We start from the raw sequence: 14,059 nt of genomic DNA, 5'->3' as shown, positions 1-14,059 counted from the left end.
CAAGAACAGTTGGTTGTTTCCTGTGCGCAGCTACTTCTCAAGAGAAAGGGGAGAGGAAAGTGCTGGGCTCTGCCTGTTCAGTTTCTTAAGTTGACCAATCATGCTAAGCCACTCCTCCTCCTCAGGGAGGAGAGAGTTCAGGAGTGTTCAATTACTAGAGCTCCCTCCACACGGAAGAAAACATCAAGGATAGAGAAGAAAAGTTCCTCTTCAACTGTGTAATACTTTTGTGTGAATTCTCAACCCAGACGCTTCATTCTTATTGTTCATCAGTTCTTGTACTTAATTATGTACCTGAATGGCTTAAAAAGAAATTTTATTTTACTTTTCATGAGCTTATAAACCCATTACTTTAACCAAAAGCATCTTCCTCTATATACAGAATAGACCGGACTTTGTCCATTGAGACACTGACGATTAATACAATAATTAACACATCAATTACGTGATTCTTCCTAGGAATTGCCAGACTAAAAAAATTCTTCCTATATTTGAAACAAAGTGAAATATATTTGTTCTATAGCTTTGTTTTCCTTTCCATAGTGACATAATTTAACCTTTGACCTCAAGAGAAACATCTTGGTTGCAGGAGTTTTGGGTATTATTTTTTATTTAGTGAACAATACAATTGAGCAAATTAAGATGACGGTGTTTTCCTAGTATAAACTCAGGGCCTTGGGATGTCTCAGCTTTATTTACTTTCAGAAGAACCTTTCATTGCAGTGTCCATATAAAACCATCTGCAGTTTATTACTAAATTGTGGACAGAAAAAAAAATTAATGTTATTGGCATGTGAATCTCTGGAATTCCAGTTATGTTACCCTTTAGGCATTGAGGAGTTGAAATTTTGCTTCTGTTATTATGTTGAGATTTCCAGAGATTTAGGTTAGGCTTTCAAGTTTGTTTTAGTTGGCAAACCATTTTACTGCTTTTTTTTTTTTTTTTTTTTGGCTTGTCTTGCTTTTCTTCATCTTCTGAAACTATTCAGTCCTGAAAAAGTAGTATTGTTTTTCAGAAACCTTTTAGCAGACAGGCCAAGTTTGAGGTTCTATTTCTATTTATTGGTATTTTCAGGTTTCAAGGAAAAGAAATAAATTCTAATTACCTCAATTTATGGAAGTATATTTTAAGGATTTTTAAAAGTTTAAGACATAGCCCATCTTTACTGAACTTGAATGTCATTCAAAATACAATAGTCACTCTAGGGGGGCAGCATGTGAGGATTCAACAGCACCTCTGAGAGTCAACTGCTTAGAAATAGGTGACACCATCTCCCCTGGTCCAGTGGCTTAGCTTGTCCTCTCCTGTCCACAGCGACCTTCTCTCATTACTGCTAACTAGTGTCTTCCATTCTCTCAGGGCTTCCAGCTGCCTCATACCTCCCGCTCATTGCCTTATTTTTGTTCTTCTGTTCTGTTGACCTTGCTGTTTGTCAGTCTTGGATGTATCTCACAATCAAACTCAAAGAAACCACATCTGAGTCATTCAGTCAGCCACTCTTCAATCCAAAGTGACTCAGACAGTCAGAGAGCTCATGCTTGTTACCTCACAGGCCACTGGCTAGCACAGTCTTGAATGGGACTGCCCTGCTTGCCTACTATACCATGGCCCAGACCACTGTGTCCAGGTTAGGTGCCTTACGAAGTTCAGGACACGGTGATCTATGCATTAGGAACATCCTGGAGTCCCTGTTCTCCCAGGGAGCAGGGCTAATAGCCTTTTCAGTACCCATTTCAGAGATCTCTCTAAGAGAAGAAGAGAAAGCAAAATTAGAACCTGGTTTTGGAACAAGGTAATATTAGAAATGCCATTGCAATTCTCAAATTCAATTATTATTTGACCTCAGGTGTTTCTTCTACTTCATTGAAATATGAAGGTGGTAGCACTTCAATGCTATTCTGTGATTTCTGATTTCAAGTTTTTTCTTTATTTTTACTTCCACCATATTCTAGAATGGTAGAATATTAAAAGTAATATGTATGTGCAGTCAGGGATTATGAATTGTTGGGAACCGCCCTGCCTGGTATCAGAAGCTGTAACCCCCGCCTAGGCTAAGGCTAAGGGAACGCCCTTGGAACCGTAAGCCAGCAAGGAGACAAGCTTATCCCCCTGACAGGAGTGCGGCTTCTGCTCCTTCATACCACACCCTGCCTGGACCCCAATGCTTGGTCGGTTAGCCAATGAAGGGTAAGATTCCCCAAGGGGGGAATGATCTAAGACAGGCACGATCACGTGGGAGGCCCCCAAGAAAGGACTTTGGGGGCTACAGCAAAAGGGTGTGATGGACCCTCACTCCTCGGCTTTGACTTAGTCTGAGTCCTCATCGTCTTGGAGAAAATCTCCTTATCTCTTGGTTGCCTTACTTCCCTTGCTCCACCTAAGCCTGAAACAATGACAGGGTGGTGCAGTTCTGCGCTGAAAAGGGCGGGTTCCCCGGGTGATCAGGCCTAAGAAAGAATATGTAAAATCCTGTGAAAACTGCTTTGTTTAGAATGCTCTCAGTTGAATGAGAAGGGTCCAAGGAAGAAGTAAGTTTGTTCCCTAAAGTTTTACAGCTCTTCGACCCTGACTCAAAATAGGCCCTCAGGCTTCCTCGTTATCTATTGTTTGATCCTTACTTCCTAGCAATGAGTAATGAGCTTTTACCTATTTGAATTCTTACCTTTTTGAATTCTTATGCAAACGAAACCAATAAAAAGCCTCTCCAGAGGGGGACCGGGCGCACTCTCCCCACCAGGGAGGGTGGCCAAGCGGCGCGCTCCCCACATGAGGAGTGGCCCTGCTGTTCCTATTCCCCCACAGGACCTGGTTGTCTCTGTGTATGTTTTTCTCGAGTGCTGACGAACATCCGCAGCCGAGATGGATACTGCTGGCCGGTATCCTCCACAATGAATGGTTCCTGGCTGCATGTTACAGCCACTCCAGGTTCTCCCTTTTTACTTTTTAACCATATTCTAGAATGGTAGAAAGGTGGCACAGTCACCAATTGAACAGTCTGTGTACAGTCAGCAATTGAATGTGAGTAAGCTTTCTCTTACTTTTTTTCCTCTCTCTCCAAAAGAGTGTAAAATACCAAGCAAAAACCTGGGAACAAAGATAAATAATGGAGGGACTCGTGGATGGAAAACCCTCCTCAGTGCTGTTCAGAGTGGTGTATTTTAGTTGGCAATGACAGTTTTGTAATAATGCTGTACTCTAGTGCGCATTAAATGGAGAGCAAATGAAAAGCATGTGTGTTGAAAGTAATCATTTCTTTGCTTTAAATATCCAGTTTAAATCTCTCTTTTACATTAGGAAAGCAGAATTTATGCTGTAGCCAAATCAGGCATTCGAATGTCTGAGGCCTTCAATATGGAGAATGTTAATAAAAGTAAGTGATTTTGCATGCTACCACGTGGATGAACCTTGAGGACACTGCGCTAGTGAAATAAGCAGTCACAAAAAGACATTTATATGAGGTATCTAAAGTAGTCGAGTCCTAGGAACAGAAAACAGAATGCTGGTTACTGGGGGTTGGGGGAGGAGAAAGGGGGAGTAGTTGTTTAATGGATGTAGAGCCTCAGATTTGCAAGATACAAGGTTCTCAGGACAAGATTCACAACAATGTGAATAAATTCAACATGAACTGACCTGTACACTTAACATGGTTAAGATGGCAAGTTTTATCTTATGTGGCTTTTTACAATAAAAAGTGTCATTTTAAAAAGTGATTTTTGTACTGCTGTTTCACTAGCCAAGAACTTTCTAAATAATAGAATTATTTAAGCTTTCATAAAATTATTTCTAGGATTGCTGATTTATATTTTAAAATTCATGTTACCCCATATAGGGGCACATAAATGTTCAGCTCTCTTATGTTGAGAGTACCTCATTATGTTTTTACCTAAAAACGGCTAAATAAAGCAAATAAATTGTGGAGTTTTGGCTGTTTAAAGTAAAAATATTGGTCGCTATGTTTTCAGAGTTTAAAATATATTTCTCTCTTTTTTTGCCTTCCTTCCTCCCTTCCTCTCTCTTCCTTTCTTTCATTGAAAAATTATTATAGAGGCAATACATGCTGTTATAAAAGAATAAAACCAAATCACAAAGAACTGTCTTTAATAAAGAGAAATTTCCTGTAGTTCCTTTTACTTATCCTACCACTAATCCATATCTCAGAGGTAACCACTGATGTTCTATTTCTTTCCAACTATCTTATGTTCTTCCCATTTAGGAAATCATATTCTAACTTTTCCACAGGAGATTAATCTGATGAGGCTTAAGAATGATGCTGTTTTAACACCATTCACTAACAGGGCTGTGATTAATCAGAATATCATCACAGGGTACTGACCCAGCCAGCAGGTGTTTGTACTTATTTCTGCCCAGCCTGAGCTGGTTGGAGATACCATGGAAATAAAATCCATGATCCTTGCTCTCAAAGAGCTTACAGAATAGTTGGGGAACTAGTACACATAAAGAAATGAGGAACCATGTAAGAGAGTGTATAATTTAACCTGCAAATGCCATAGTTCTTCTAGACTGTATAATGAATAATCATGTGTGTTGATCTGTTTTCTCTTTTAATTGGAAATTGTGTTAATTCACATTCATAAGAAATGGCCTAATGGCTGGTTAAAAGTTTTTTGCTTTTTTAAATCATTTTATTTTCTGTTTCAGATTCTGTTGCAATGCTTTCCTATACCACATCCGGACTTTATACATCTCTAATATACAAGAATATGACAACCCCAGTGTATACAACTTTGAAGGGGGTAACTCATTATTGTTACTGTTAAATCTGTGCTTCTCTTCATAATGGATCAGGAAAACTGTTTACTCAAGCTCCAGATTCCATTCTTGTCACGTTATACGGACTCTCATTACAGGGAGGTTTAGAAGTTCACTGTACTATAGCATAAAATGATAAAAAATGGAAAATCTGGAGAAGATATTTATTCTTATCATTATTAGAGGTCTGAGTCCATATGTATTATGTCCTGTGTGATACTTCACCCCCTCTGTGCAGGGGTGTCCAAACTGTGGCCCAGGGTGGCTATGAATGCAGCCCAACACAAAATCATAAATTTGCTTAAAACCTTTTTTTTGCTCATCAGTTTTTGTTAGTGTTTGTGTATTTAATGTGTGGCCCAGAGACACCAAAAGGTTAGACGCCCCAAAGAAAATACGTTATTAATGATGTAATGAAAACTCCTAATTTAGAAAGATCTTTCTATCACTACCAGGGTTCCCCCCCGCCCCTTGCTTGAAGAACCTAGTTAAAATAAATGCCATCAAATATTCATGGCCTTATGCTTTCAGGAATCTTTTATAATTGACAAATGCCTTGCTAATTAAAATTTGGGACTTAACAACATGACTTTGATAATGGCAAAATATATTCTTGTATTCCTTAAAACGATTTAATCCCATGACTACTTCTGATAAAACATTCCATATCTAAAGAGAAGGGGACCTTAGAGATGCGTACGTAGAGTTCGTTCTGACTTTCTTTAGAAGGCGACCCAAATCAGCAGCAGCCCATTCCTGGATGACTCCTCCGGGTCAGAGGAAGAAGATAGCTCCAGGTCCAGCTCCCGAACTTCAGAGTCAGACACGCGCAGTCGGAGTGGGCCGGGCAGCCCCAGAGCCATGAAACGAGGTGAGAGAAAGTCTCGGGCATGCAAGACAGTTCCAAATAATTAAGAACATTTAATGGGACTTTTATCTCCATGATAGGATTTTTCTAAAAAGTCAAAGTACTTGTTTTAAACCACAGTGAAAAAAGAATTAGCCTAGGACTAAGACACATTTCTCAGTTGTCTTCATGTTTCTAGACAAGCCATTTTGCCTTTTTTGTTTAACCACATCTTTTGTGTAAAAGAGAGATCACTTTATCATGGGAATAAAGTGAGATCCTAGGCCAACGTGAGATTTCTCTTTAATAGTTAGAGTGTGTGGCATTTTGGATAATTTATGAGATAGATGCATTTCAGCTAAATTTGCTATACAGCCAAATGGCAACAAAGACATTTAAAAATTTGGTGGTTAATGTGATATTAAAGTGGAAACTAACAAAAAATTTACTTTGGATATGTTTATGATTTTTAGTGGATTTTGAAGAAATTTTTGGCCTGGATAGAGGTTACAGAGAGATCCCATCACCCTAAATGGCGTCTATATTTATAAAAGCATTTAATTGCCATGATATGTTTGTTGGCTCTCAAACTGTGTTCCGTGGAGCTCCTAGGTACTCCCAAACCCCTCGGTTCAATCGGAGTTTCTCAGCTTTCACAGGTTTAATATTTGGGGCTTCCACTGCTCTCTCTGCTCGTACCTTGATCCCTGACAGCTAGAACCAGGTGACATCACACGGTTGCTCCTGACACTGGTGTGGGACTCATAGTGGGTATAAGGTGTTACGTGATTCTTTTCTGTCCTTCCTCATCCCCTTTCTTCTGTTCCTTCACTCAGCTCTGGCCACACTGCTGTTCCTAGAACATTCCAGGTGTGCTTTTATTTCAAGACCTTTGCCCTGGTTGTTTCCTCTGCTTGGTATTCTTCACCCAGATGTCTGTATGGCTAACTCCCACACCACTCTCAGTGCTTGTGCAAACCCCGCCTTCTCAGCGAGCTCTAGGCTGACCACACCATTCAGATGCAGTCCTTTGCCCTTCTCCAACTGCTGGATTTTTAAAAATTCCCTTTAGTCTGTTCTACGTATTTTTTTCCTACAGGGGTTACTGCCTGTTTGCTGTCTGTCTCCCCCGACTAGAATCTATGTTCCATGAGCACAGAAAATGTTCTCTTTTCTTGTCTGTTCTGCCCCTACCACCTAGTTGGTGCCTAACATACTGGCCCTAGAGCTGCCAGCCTGATACTAGCTCTCCAACATTGCCCCTGCCCTGTTGTTTCACCTGGACAGACCCTTTCATTTCTGGACCTTAGTCTCCTTAGAGAATGAAGGAATTAACTAAGATCTCTAAGGTATTTTATAGATCTAAATTTCTGTTATTCCATGTCATATAAGGATATTACTGTTATCACAACAGTGACTTGTCTTACTTAAATAAATAATAGTAGTGGTTTAGTGACATTGTCCTAATGTCCCTTAAATGTTAATACTTTTAAAAATTGCTAGATACTGTAATTAATGATGACCTAGGTCCCTGATTTTATTTAATATATTCAAAATCTTCATTGTAGTGACCCTCCAAATGTATCTTGTAATTTGCATATCTTTTTCTAAAAGGGCAAGTGAATTGTGAAAATGTTCCCTTGAATTTTATTTTATTGCTGCTGGCATATGAAATAGTCTACTTATATCTTCAAATCATATTGCTTCTTTTTTAAAAAGATTTTTTGAAAGATTTTATTTATTTATTTTCAGAGAGAGGGGAAGGGAGGGAAAAAGAGAGGGAGAGAAGCATCGATGTGTGGTTGCATTTTGTGTGTCCCCTATTGGGGACCTGGCCTGCAACCCAGGTCTGTGCCCTGACTGGGAATTGAACTGGTGATGCTTTGGTTTGCAAGCCAGTACTCAATGCACTGAGCCACATCAGCCAGGGCTAAGAAAGACTTTTTAAATCTATAAACTAGTAGTATTGGACTTACATAAAAAATACTGCTGAGACTGTAGGTTTTTTATAAATGTGAATTACTTTAAAAGTAATTACTTTGAAAGAAAAAGTAGTTTAAGGTATGATTTTGAATCTCTATAAATTAAACACGTGTTTGCCTATACATCAAAATCTAAATACACATATTTTTTAATCCTTAATGAAAATACATTTGTAGACTATTGCATGTATTTTATATGTGTAAAAAATAGCTTTGCTTATAATCATTCCAAATATTATTTATGTCCCTTATGTTCCTTAAAGACTTCTGTGTTAGTTCTTATCCTTTAGTTCTGTTTTCTGCTTTGAAAGATCTTCATGGCCAAAAGCATAAGAATAAATCTAGCATAGCAAGGTTCGTGCTTTAGGAATAGCTGTATCCTTAAGAGAACTCACAGCTGGCATTTGGACCACCCAGTTATGAAATATTGACTCGTTTTATTTCTTCATTCACCTAGGTGTGTCTCTCTCTTCTGTGGCTTCTGAAAGCGACTATGCTATTCCTCCAGATGCTTACTCCACGGACACAGAGTACTCGCAGCCGGAGCAGAAACTCCCGAAAACTTGCTCGGCCTCCAGTGATAATGGGAAAAATGTAAACACTGCCTCAGGTTTTTTGTTTGTTGTTGTTTTTTTTTTAATTAATGAATTGTTAGTTGGAGCTTCCAAAAGAAACTTAAATACTTTTAAAAATCTTTTTTAAATTAGGAGCCACTGGAAAAATCCGGCTATTTATTAAAAATGAGTGGTAAAGTCAAGACTTGGAAGCGGAGATGGTTTGTTCTTAAAGGTGGTGAATTACTTTACTACAAATCTCCGGTGAGTCCAAAGTGCTTGCTCTTTGGAACTGAATTCCTCAAATTAGAATTCAGACTCCTCATTGGTTTTCTTCCCTGTGATGTTGTTAATTATACAAAGCATTTCTTACTATGACTGTGACAGGTAACCACTGTGTGTTTGGTTTTCTTCCTTTCATACAGAGTGATGTAATTAGAAAACCCCAGGGCCATATTGAACTTAGTGCATCCTGCAGTATTTTAAGAGGAGATAACAAACAAACAGTTCAGGTACTTTTTAAAAAACTTTATTTTTTCTGTCTCGTATCATACAAAACTCAGTTCTCCATTATTCAAACTAATAGAGAAGAGACTGGATAATTCACTGTTTTTTAAAAATTCACTTTGGGTGAGGTCGATGACTCAAATTTGTGAAACCCCAGGAGTTCTTAGTTAAAACTGTAGTATAAGCTAACCTTGTGTTAACACCCCACCACACTTCATTTGCCCTTTATCACTTACACCGTTCTTCCCCTGTACTTAATCTCCAGGCTGTTCTCAGCTCTCAGACTGTCCAGCTATTTTAGAGGAGGGTTATCTGATTAATGAATTCAAAAGAAGATGTTAGTGGTTTAATGTATATTAAATTCAGGGGCGTTCACATTCTAACACAGACCTGGAAAGGGGCAGTTCCTTTAGGAACTGCAGATGCTGTTGGCGTGTAAACGGGAAGGATGTCGGTGAGCAGAGGAGTGGAACTCATTCCCACAGAGGTAGCTGCTGACCATCTCACTCAGATAGGCCAGTCTCGACAGAACCCTGTTTAATTTAAAATGTAGGCTGTTGAGATAGTTTGGCATATGTGGTTTAAATTCAGACATTTTATTTCTCAAATGCCATTAATAATCATTATTTTCTTATCTTGCTCCTGGGGAGGGTGGACTTCAACATTTACCAGAAAGGTACATTATTAACGTTTCCAGTGGATAATACCTGAGAACTGCCCAAAATGTAGAAAGAAGAATCAGGGAACGCTTTGTCTTGGAACATGGCAGATAATAATCATTTGTAAGCTTCTTAAGTATCTGGAAAATTTGAAATACAGTTAATTTGAAACTGAAAAAGTGCAAGCTTATAATGTCTGATCACATGTTAGTTTCAAAAATTTCTCTTATATGCAAGATCTTATTTATAATTGATTTCTTTATTTCTATAACAAATAACTCCTGGATTTGTTAAAAATGTGTTATTTTAGCACAGTCTTCAATCATTCCTCTCCTCTCCTCACTTCAGCAACAAGAGCCTGTAGCACGTTTAAGGGGAAAAGGAAAATATTTTAAATAAACAAGATAAATTATGGCTCAAAAGTTTAATACTATGAAAAGTCTAAAATAAACTGAAGTGAAAAAAATCTCTTTCAACCAGAAGTTAATTGGAATTCCTACAAAGTGGTTATAATATACTAAATTATTTATGAAGTCATTTATTTAGCTCCTAGGATTCAAGGTTTATCGTATTTGTTTCCATGTGCAGTAGCGATGTTTGAAGAACAGACAAGGAAATGCTAATAATCCTAAATCTTTAGAGGTCCCTTTCCTATCTCTTTTTCATCCCGTTCTAGTTGACCACTGAAAAACACACATACTATCTGACTGCAGATTCTCCCAATATATTGGAGGAATGGATTAAAGTGTTACAGAACGTTCTTCGAGTACAAGCTGCCAACCCACTTTTCCTGCAGCCAGACGGCAAACCGACGGTGAAAGGCCTGCTCACCAAGGTAGGAACTTCTAGCACATGGCAGTGTGCCAGGCAACGGAATTAGCTGCACCAATCATGGAAAGTGGGCGTCAGAGAGTACACACCGAATATTTATCTTTTCTTGGGTTGGGAAGTGTGTTTTAAGTAATACCAAAGACCAAAACCATAAAAAGGAAAAATGACAAATTTGACGACTATGCATAAAATTTAAATGTTCTTATTTTCAAAATTTTTCTGGGTAGAATTTTTGAAAAACAGATAAAAAGCTTTGAAAAGGTATTTGAAATGGCTGAAAAACAAGCTTTTCTAATCATAATCAGTAGGAAAAAAATACCAATGCGGGGAAGGAACAAGCTCATGAAGGGAAAGTAGAGCTGGTGAAGGTAAAAGAAATACAGATGATCCATAAGCATATGGAAAGAAATCTTATTCTCATCATTAGCAATGTTCTTTAAAAAGCACAAGATGAAATAATAGACATTTTTAAAATCGAGTCAAAGGAAGGATATCATTTAACATTATGAAATGCACTATTGACATGAATTAAGAAATCTGCTAGTGAGAGAATTACTCTAGAAGGCAATTTGGCAATGTCTTGGCCAAACTGTTTACTCAGTAAATATTTTTGAAAGAACTAATGAATGAATGAATAGTAATGTTTTAAAAACATATGTACAGCTCTGGCTGGTGTAGCTCAGTGGATTGAGTGTGGGCCTGCAAACCAAAGCACCACTGGTTTGATTCCCAGTCAGGGCACATGCCTGGCCCAGTATGGAGTGTACTAGAGGCAACCATACATTGATGTTTCACTCCCTCTCTATCTCTTTCCCTTCCCCTCTCTCTAAAAATAAATAAATGAAATCTTTGAAAAAAAAGCATGTACATACCCTTTGATTCAGTCATCTCAATCTATTAATTTATGCTCAGGAAACAGTCTTAACTTGCAAAAGACTTAAATATAAAGATGTTCATCACAGTATGTTCTTTTCTATTAAAAATTAGATGTAATTAGCATACACTAAAATGTAAATCTTTTTTAAAGATTTTTTTATTGTTATTCTATTACAGTTGTCCCAATTTTTCCCCCTTGTCCTCCTCTGCCCATCCTACCCCCTACTGCCAGTCAATTCCCACACTGTTGTTCATGTCCATGTCATGTCCATGTGTCATTCATACATGTTTTTTAACTAATCCCTTCCCCTTCTTTCCACCATTATCCCCTCCCTCCTCCCCTCTGGTCACTGTCAGTCTGTTCCATGTTTCCATACCTGTGATTCTATTTTGTTCATTAGTTTATTTTGTTCAGTAGATTCCTCCTATAGGTGAGATCATATGATATTTGTCTTTCACTGCCTGGCTTATTTCACTTAGCATAATATTCTCCAGTTCCATCTGTGCTGTCACAAAAAGTAGGACTTCCTTCTTTCTTTCTTTCTTTCTGCCTTGTAGTACTCTATTGTGTAAATGTACCACAGTTTTTTGATCCACTCTTCTACTGATGGGCACTTAGGCTGTTACCAGAACTTGGCTATTATAAACAGAGTTGCTATGAATATCGGGGTGCATAAGTTCTTTTGAAGTGGTGATTCGGGATTCTTAGGGTATATTCCCAGCAGCAGAATCACTGTGTCAAAAGGCAGCTCCATTTTTAGTTTTTTGAGGAAATTCCATACTGTTTTCCATAGTGGCTGCACCAGTCTGCATTCCCATCAACAGTGCACTAGGGATCCCTTTTCTCCACATCCTCGCCAGGACTTGTTTGTTGATTTGTTTATGATGGCCATTCTGACAGGTGTGAGGTGATATCTCATTGTGGTTTTAATTTGCATCTCTCTGATGGTTAATGATGTTGAGCATCTTTTCATATGTCTATAGGCCATCTGTATGCCCTCCATGGAGAAGTGTCTGTTTAGATCCTTTGCCCAGTTTTTAATTGGATTATTTGTTTTCCTGTGTTGAGTCGTATGAGTTCTTTATGTATTTTGGAGATCAAACCCTTGCCCGATATATCATTGGTAAACATGTTCTCCCATATGATCAGTTCCCTTTTCCTTTTATTGCTATTTTCTTTAGTTGTGCAAGTAGCTTTTTAATTTGATGTAGTCCCATTTGTTTATTTTTTCCTTTATTTCCCTTGTCCTAGGAGATGTATTAGCAAAAATATTGCTCTGTGGGATATCTGAAATTTTACTACCTATGTTTTCCTCCAGGACTTTTATGGTGTCACGACTTTTATTTAAGTCTTTTGTCCATTTTGTGTTTATTCTGGTGTATGGTGTAAGTTGGTGGTCTAGTTTCTTTTGCATGTACCAGTTCAGTTCTCCCAACACCATTAATTGAAAAGGCTATTTTTACTGTATTATATATATGCTCATGCCTTCTTTGTCAAATACTAATTGACTGTTAAGACATGGATTTATTTCTAGGCTCTCTATTCTGTTCCATTGATGTATGTGTCTGTTCTTATGCCATTACCAGACTGTTTTGATTACAGTGGCCTTATAGTATAGTGTGATAACAGATATTGTGATCTCTCCTACTCTGTTCCTCTTTCTCAAGATTGCTGAGGCTGTTTGGGGTCTTTTTTGGTTCTGTATAAATTTTTAAAATATTTGCTCTAGATCTGTGAAATATGCCATTGGTATTTTAATAGGAATTGCATTGAATCTATAGATTGCTTTGGGTTGTATGGACATTTTAATGATGTAATTTTTCCAATCCATGAACATGGTATATTCTTCTATTTATTTGTATCTTCTATTTCTATCTTCAGTGGTCTATAGTTTTTTGAGTACAGGTCTTTTACCTCCTTGGTTAACTTTATACCTAGGTACTTCATTTTTCTTTTTGCTATAGTAAATGAGATTTTTTTCCCCCTAGTTTCTCTTTCTGATATTTCATTGTTGGTGTAGAAAAATGCCATTAATTTCTGAATATTGACCGTGTATCCGCTATTTTGCCAAATTCACTTATTAGGTTTAGTTTTTTGGTGGAGACAATAGGGTTTTCTATGTACACTATTATGTCATCTGCAAATAATGGCAGTTTTACTTCCTCCTTTCCGATTTGAATGTCTTTTATTTCTATTTCTTGTCCAATCACTGTGGCTAGAACTTCCAGCACTGTGTTGAATAAGAGTGGTGAAAGCCGACACCCTTGTCTTGTTCCTCATGTTAAGGGGAAAGCTTTTAGTTTTTTACTGTTGAGCATAGTGTTGGCTATAGGTTTCCCATATATGGCCTTTGTTATATTGAGGTATGCTCCCTCTATTCCCACTTTACTGAGTGTTTTTTATCATAAATGGGTGCTGGATTTTATCAAATGCTTTCTCTGCATCTGTTGATATGACCATGTGATTTTTGTCTTTCATTTTGTTTTTGTGGTATATTACGTTGATTGATTTGTGAATATTGCACCATCCTTGCATCCTTGGGACGAATCCCCCTTGATCATGGTGAATGATCTTTTTAATGTATTGCTAGATCCAGACTGCCAATATTTTGTTGAGGATTGTAGCATCTATATTCATCAGAGATATTGACCTGTAGTTTTTGTTCTTCGTTGTATCTTTACCTGGTTTTGGAATTAGGATGATACTGGCCTCATAAAAAGAATTTGGGAGTCTTCCCTCTTTTTGAACTTTTTGGAAGAGATTGAGAAGGATAGAAGTTAGTTCTTCTTTTAATGTTTGGTTAAATTCACCTGTGAAGCCATCTGGTACAGGGCTTTTCGGTGCCGGGAGTTTTTTGATTACTGCTTCAATTTCACTAGTTGTTATCGGTCTAGTCAGGCTTTCTGTTTATTGATTCAGTTTTGGAAGATGGTACATTTCTCAATTTATCCATTTCTCCCATGTTGTCCAATTTGGCATGTAGTTGTTCATAGTAATTTCTTACAATCTTTTGTATTTCTGTGGTATCAGT

The 14,059-nt window shown here is 37.8% G+C and overlaps 1 protein-coding gene across 1 annotated transcript in view; it reads left to right on the top strand.

Moving 5' to 3' along the window:
- The window catches only part of PLEKHH2 (pleckstrin homology, MyTH4 and FERM domain containing H2), a 98,599-nt gene that overhangs the window by 36,184 nt on the left and 48,356 nt on the right, over positions 1-14,059 (top strand). The window contains exons 9-15 of the mRNA XM_045828780.1: positions 3,296-3,371; positions 4,661-4,755; positions 5,498-5,642; positions 8,058-8,194; positions 8,308-8,418; positions 8,580-8,666; positions 9,997-10,155. Of these exons, the coding sequence (XP_045684736.1) occupies positions 3,296-3,371; positions 4,661-4,755; positions 5,498-5,642; positions 8,058-8,194; positions 8,308-8,418; positions 8,580-8,666; positions 9,997-10,155 (810 nt within the window). The remainder of the gene's footprint in view (positions 1-3,295; positions 3,372-4,660; positions 4,756-5,497; positions 5,643-8,057; positions 8,195-8,307; positions 8,419-8,579; positions 8,667-9,996; positions 10,156-14,059) is intronic.

Source organism: Phyllostomus hastatus, unplaced genomic scaffold, assembly GCF_019186645.2.
Source record: "Phyllostomus hastatus isolate PE091 unplaced genomic scaffold, TTU_PhHast_1.1 phas_scaffold_78, whole genome shotgun sequence".
NCBI classification, from domain to species: Eukaryota; Metazoa; Chordata; class Mammalia; order Chiroptera; family Phyllostomidae; genus Phyllostomus; species Phyllostomus hastatus.
This window is presented reverse-complemented; position numbering and strand designations above follow the sequence as displayed.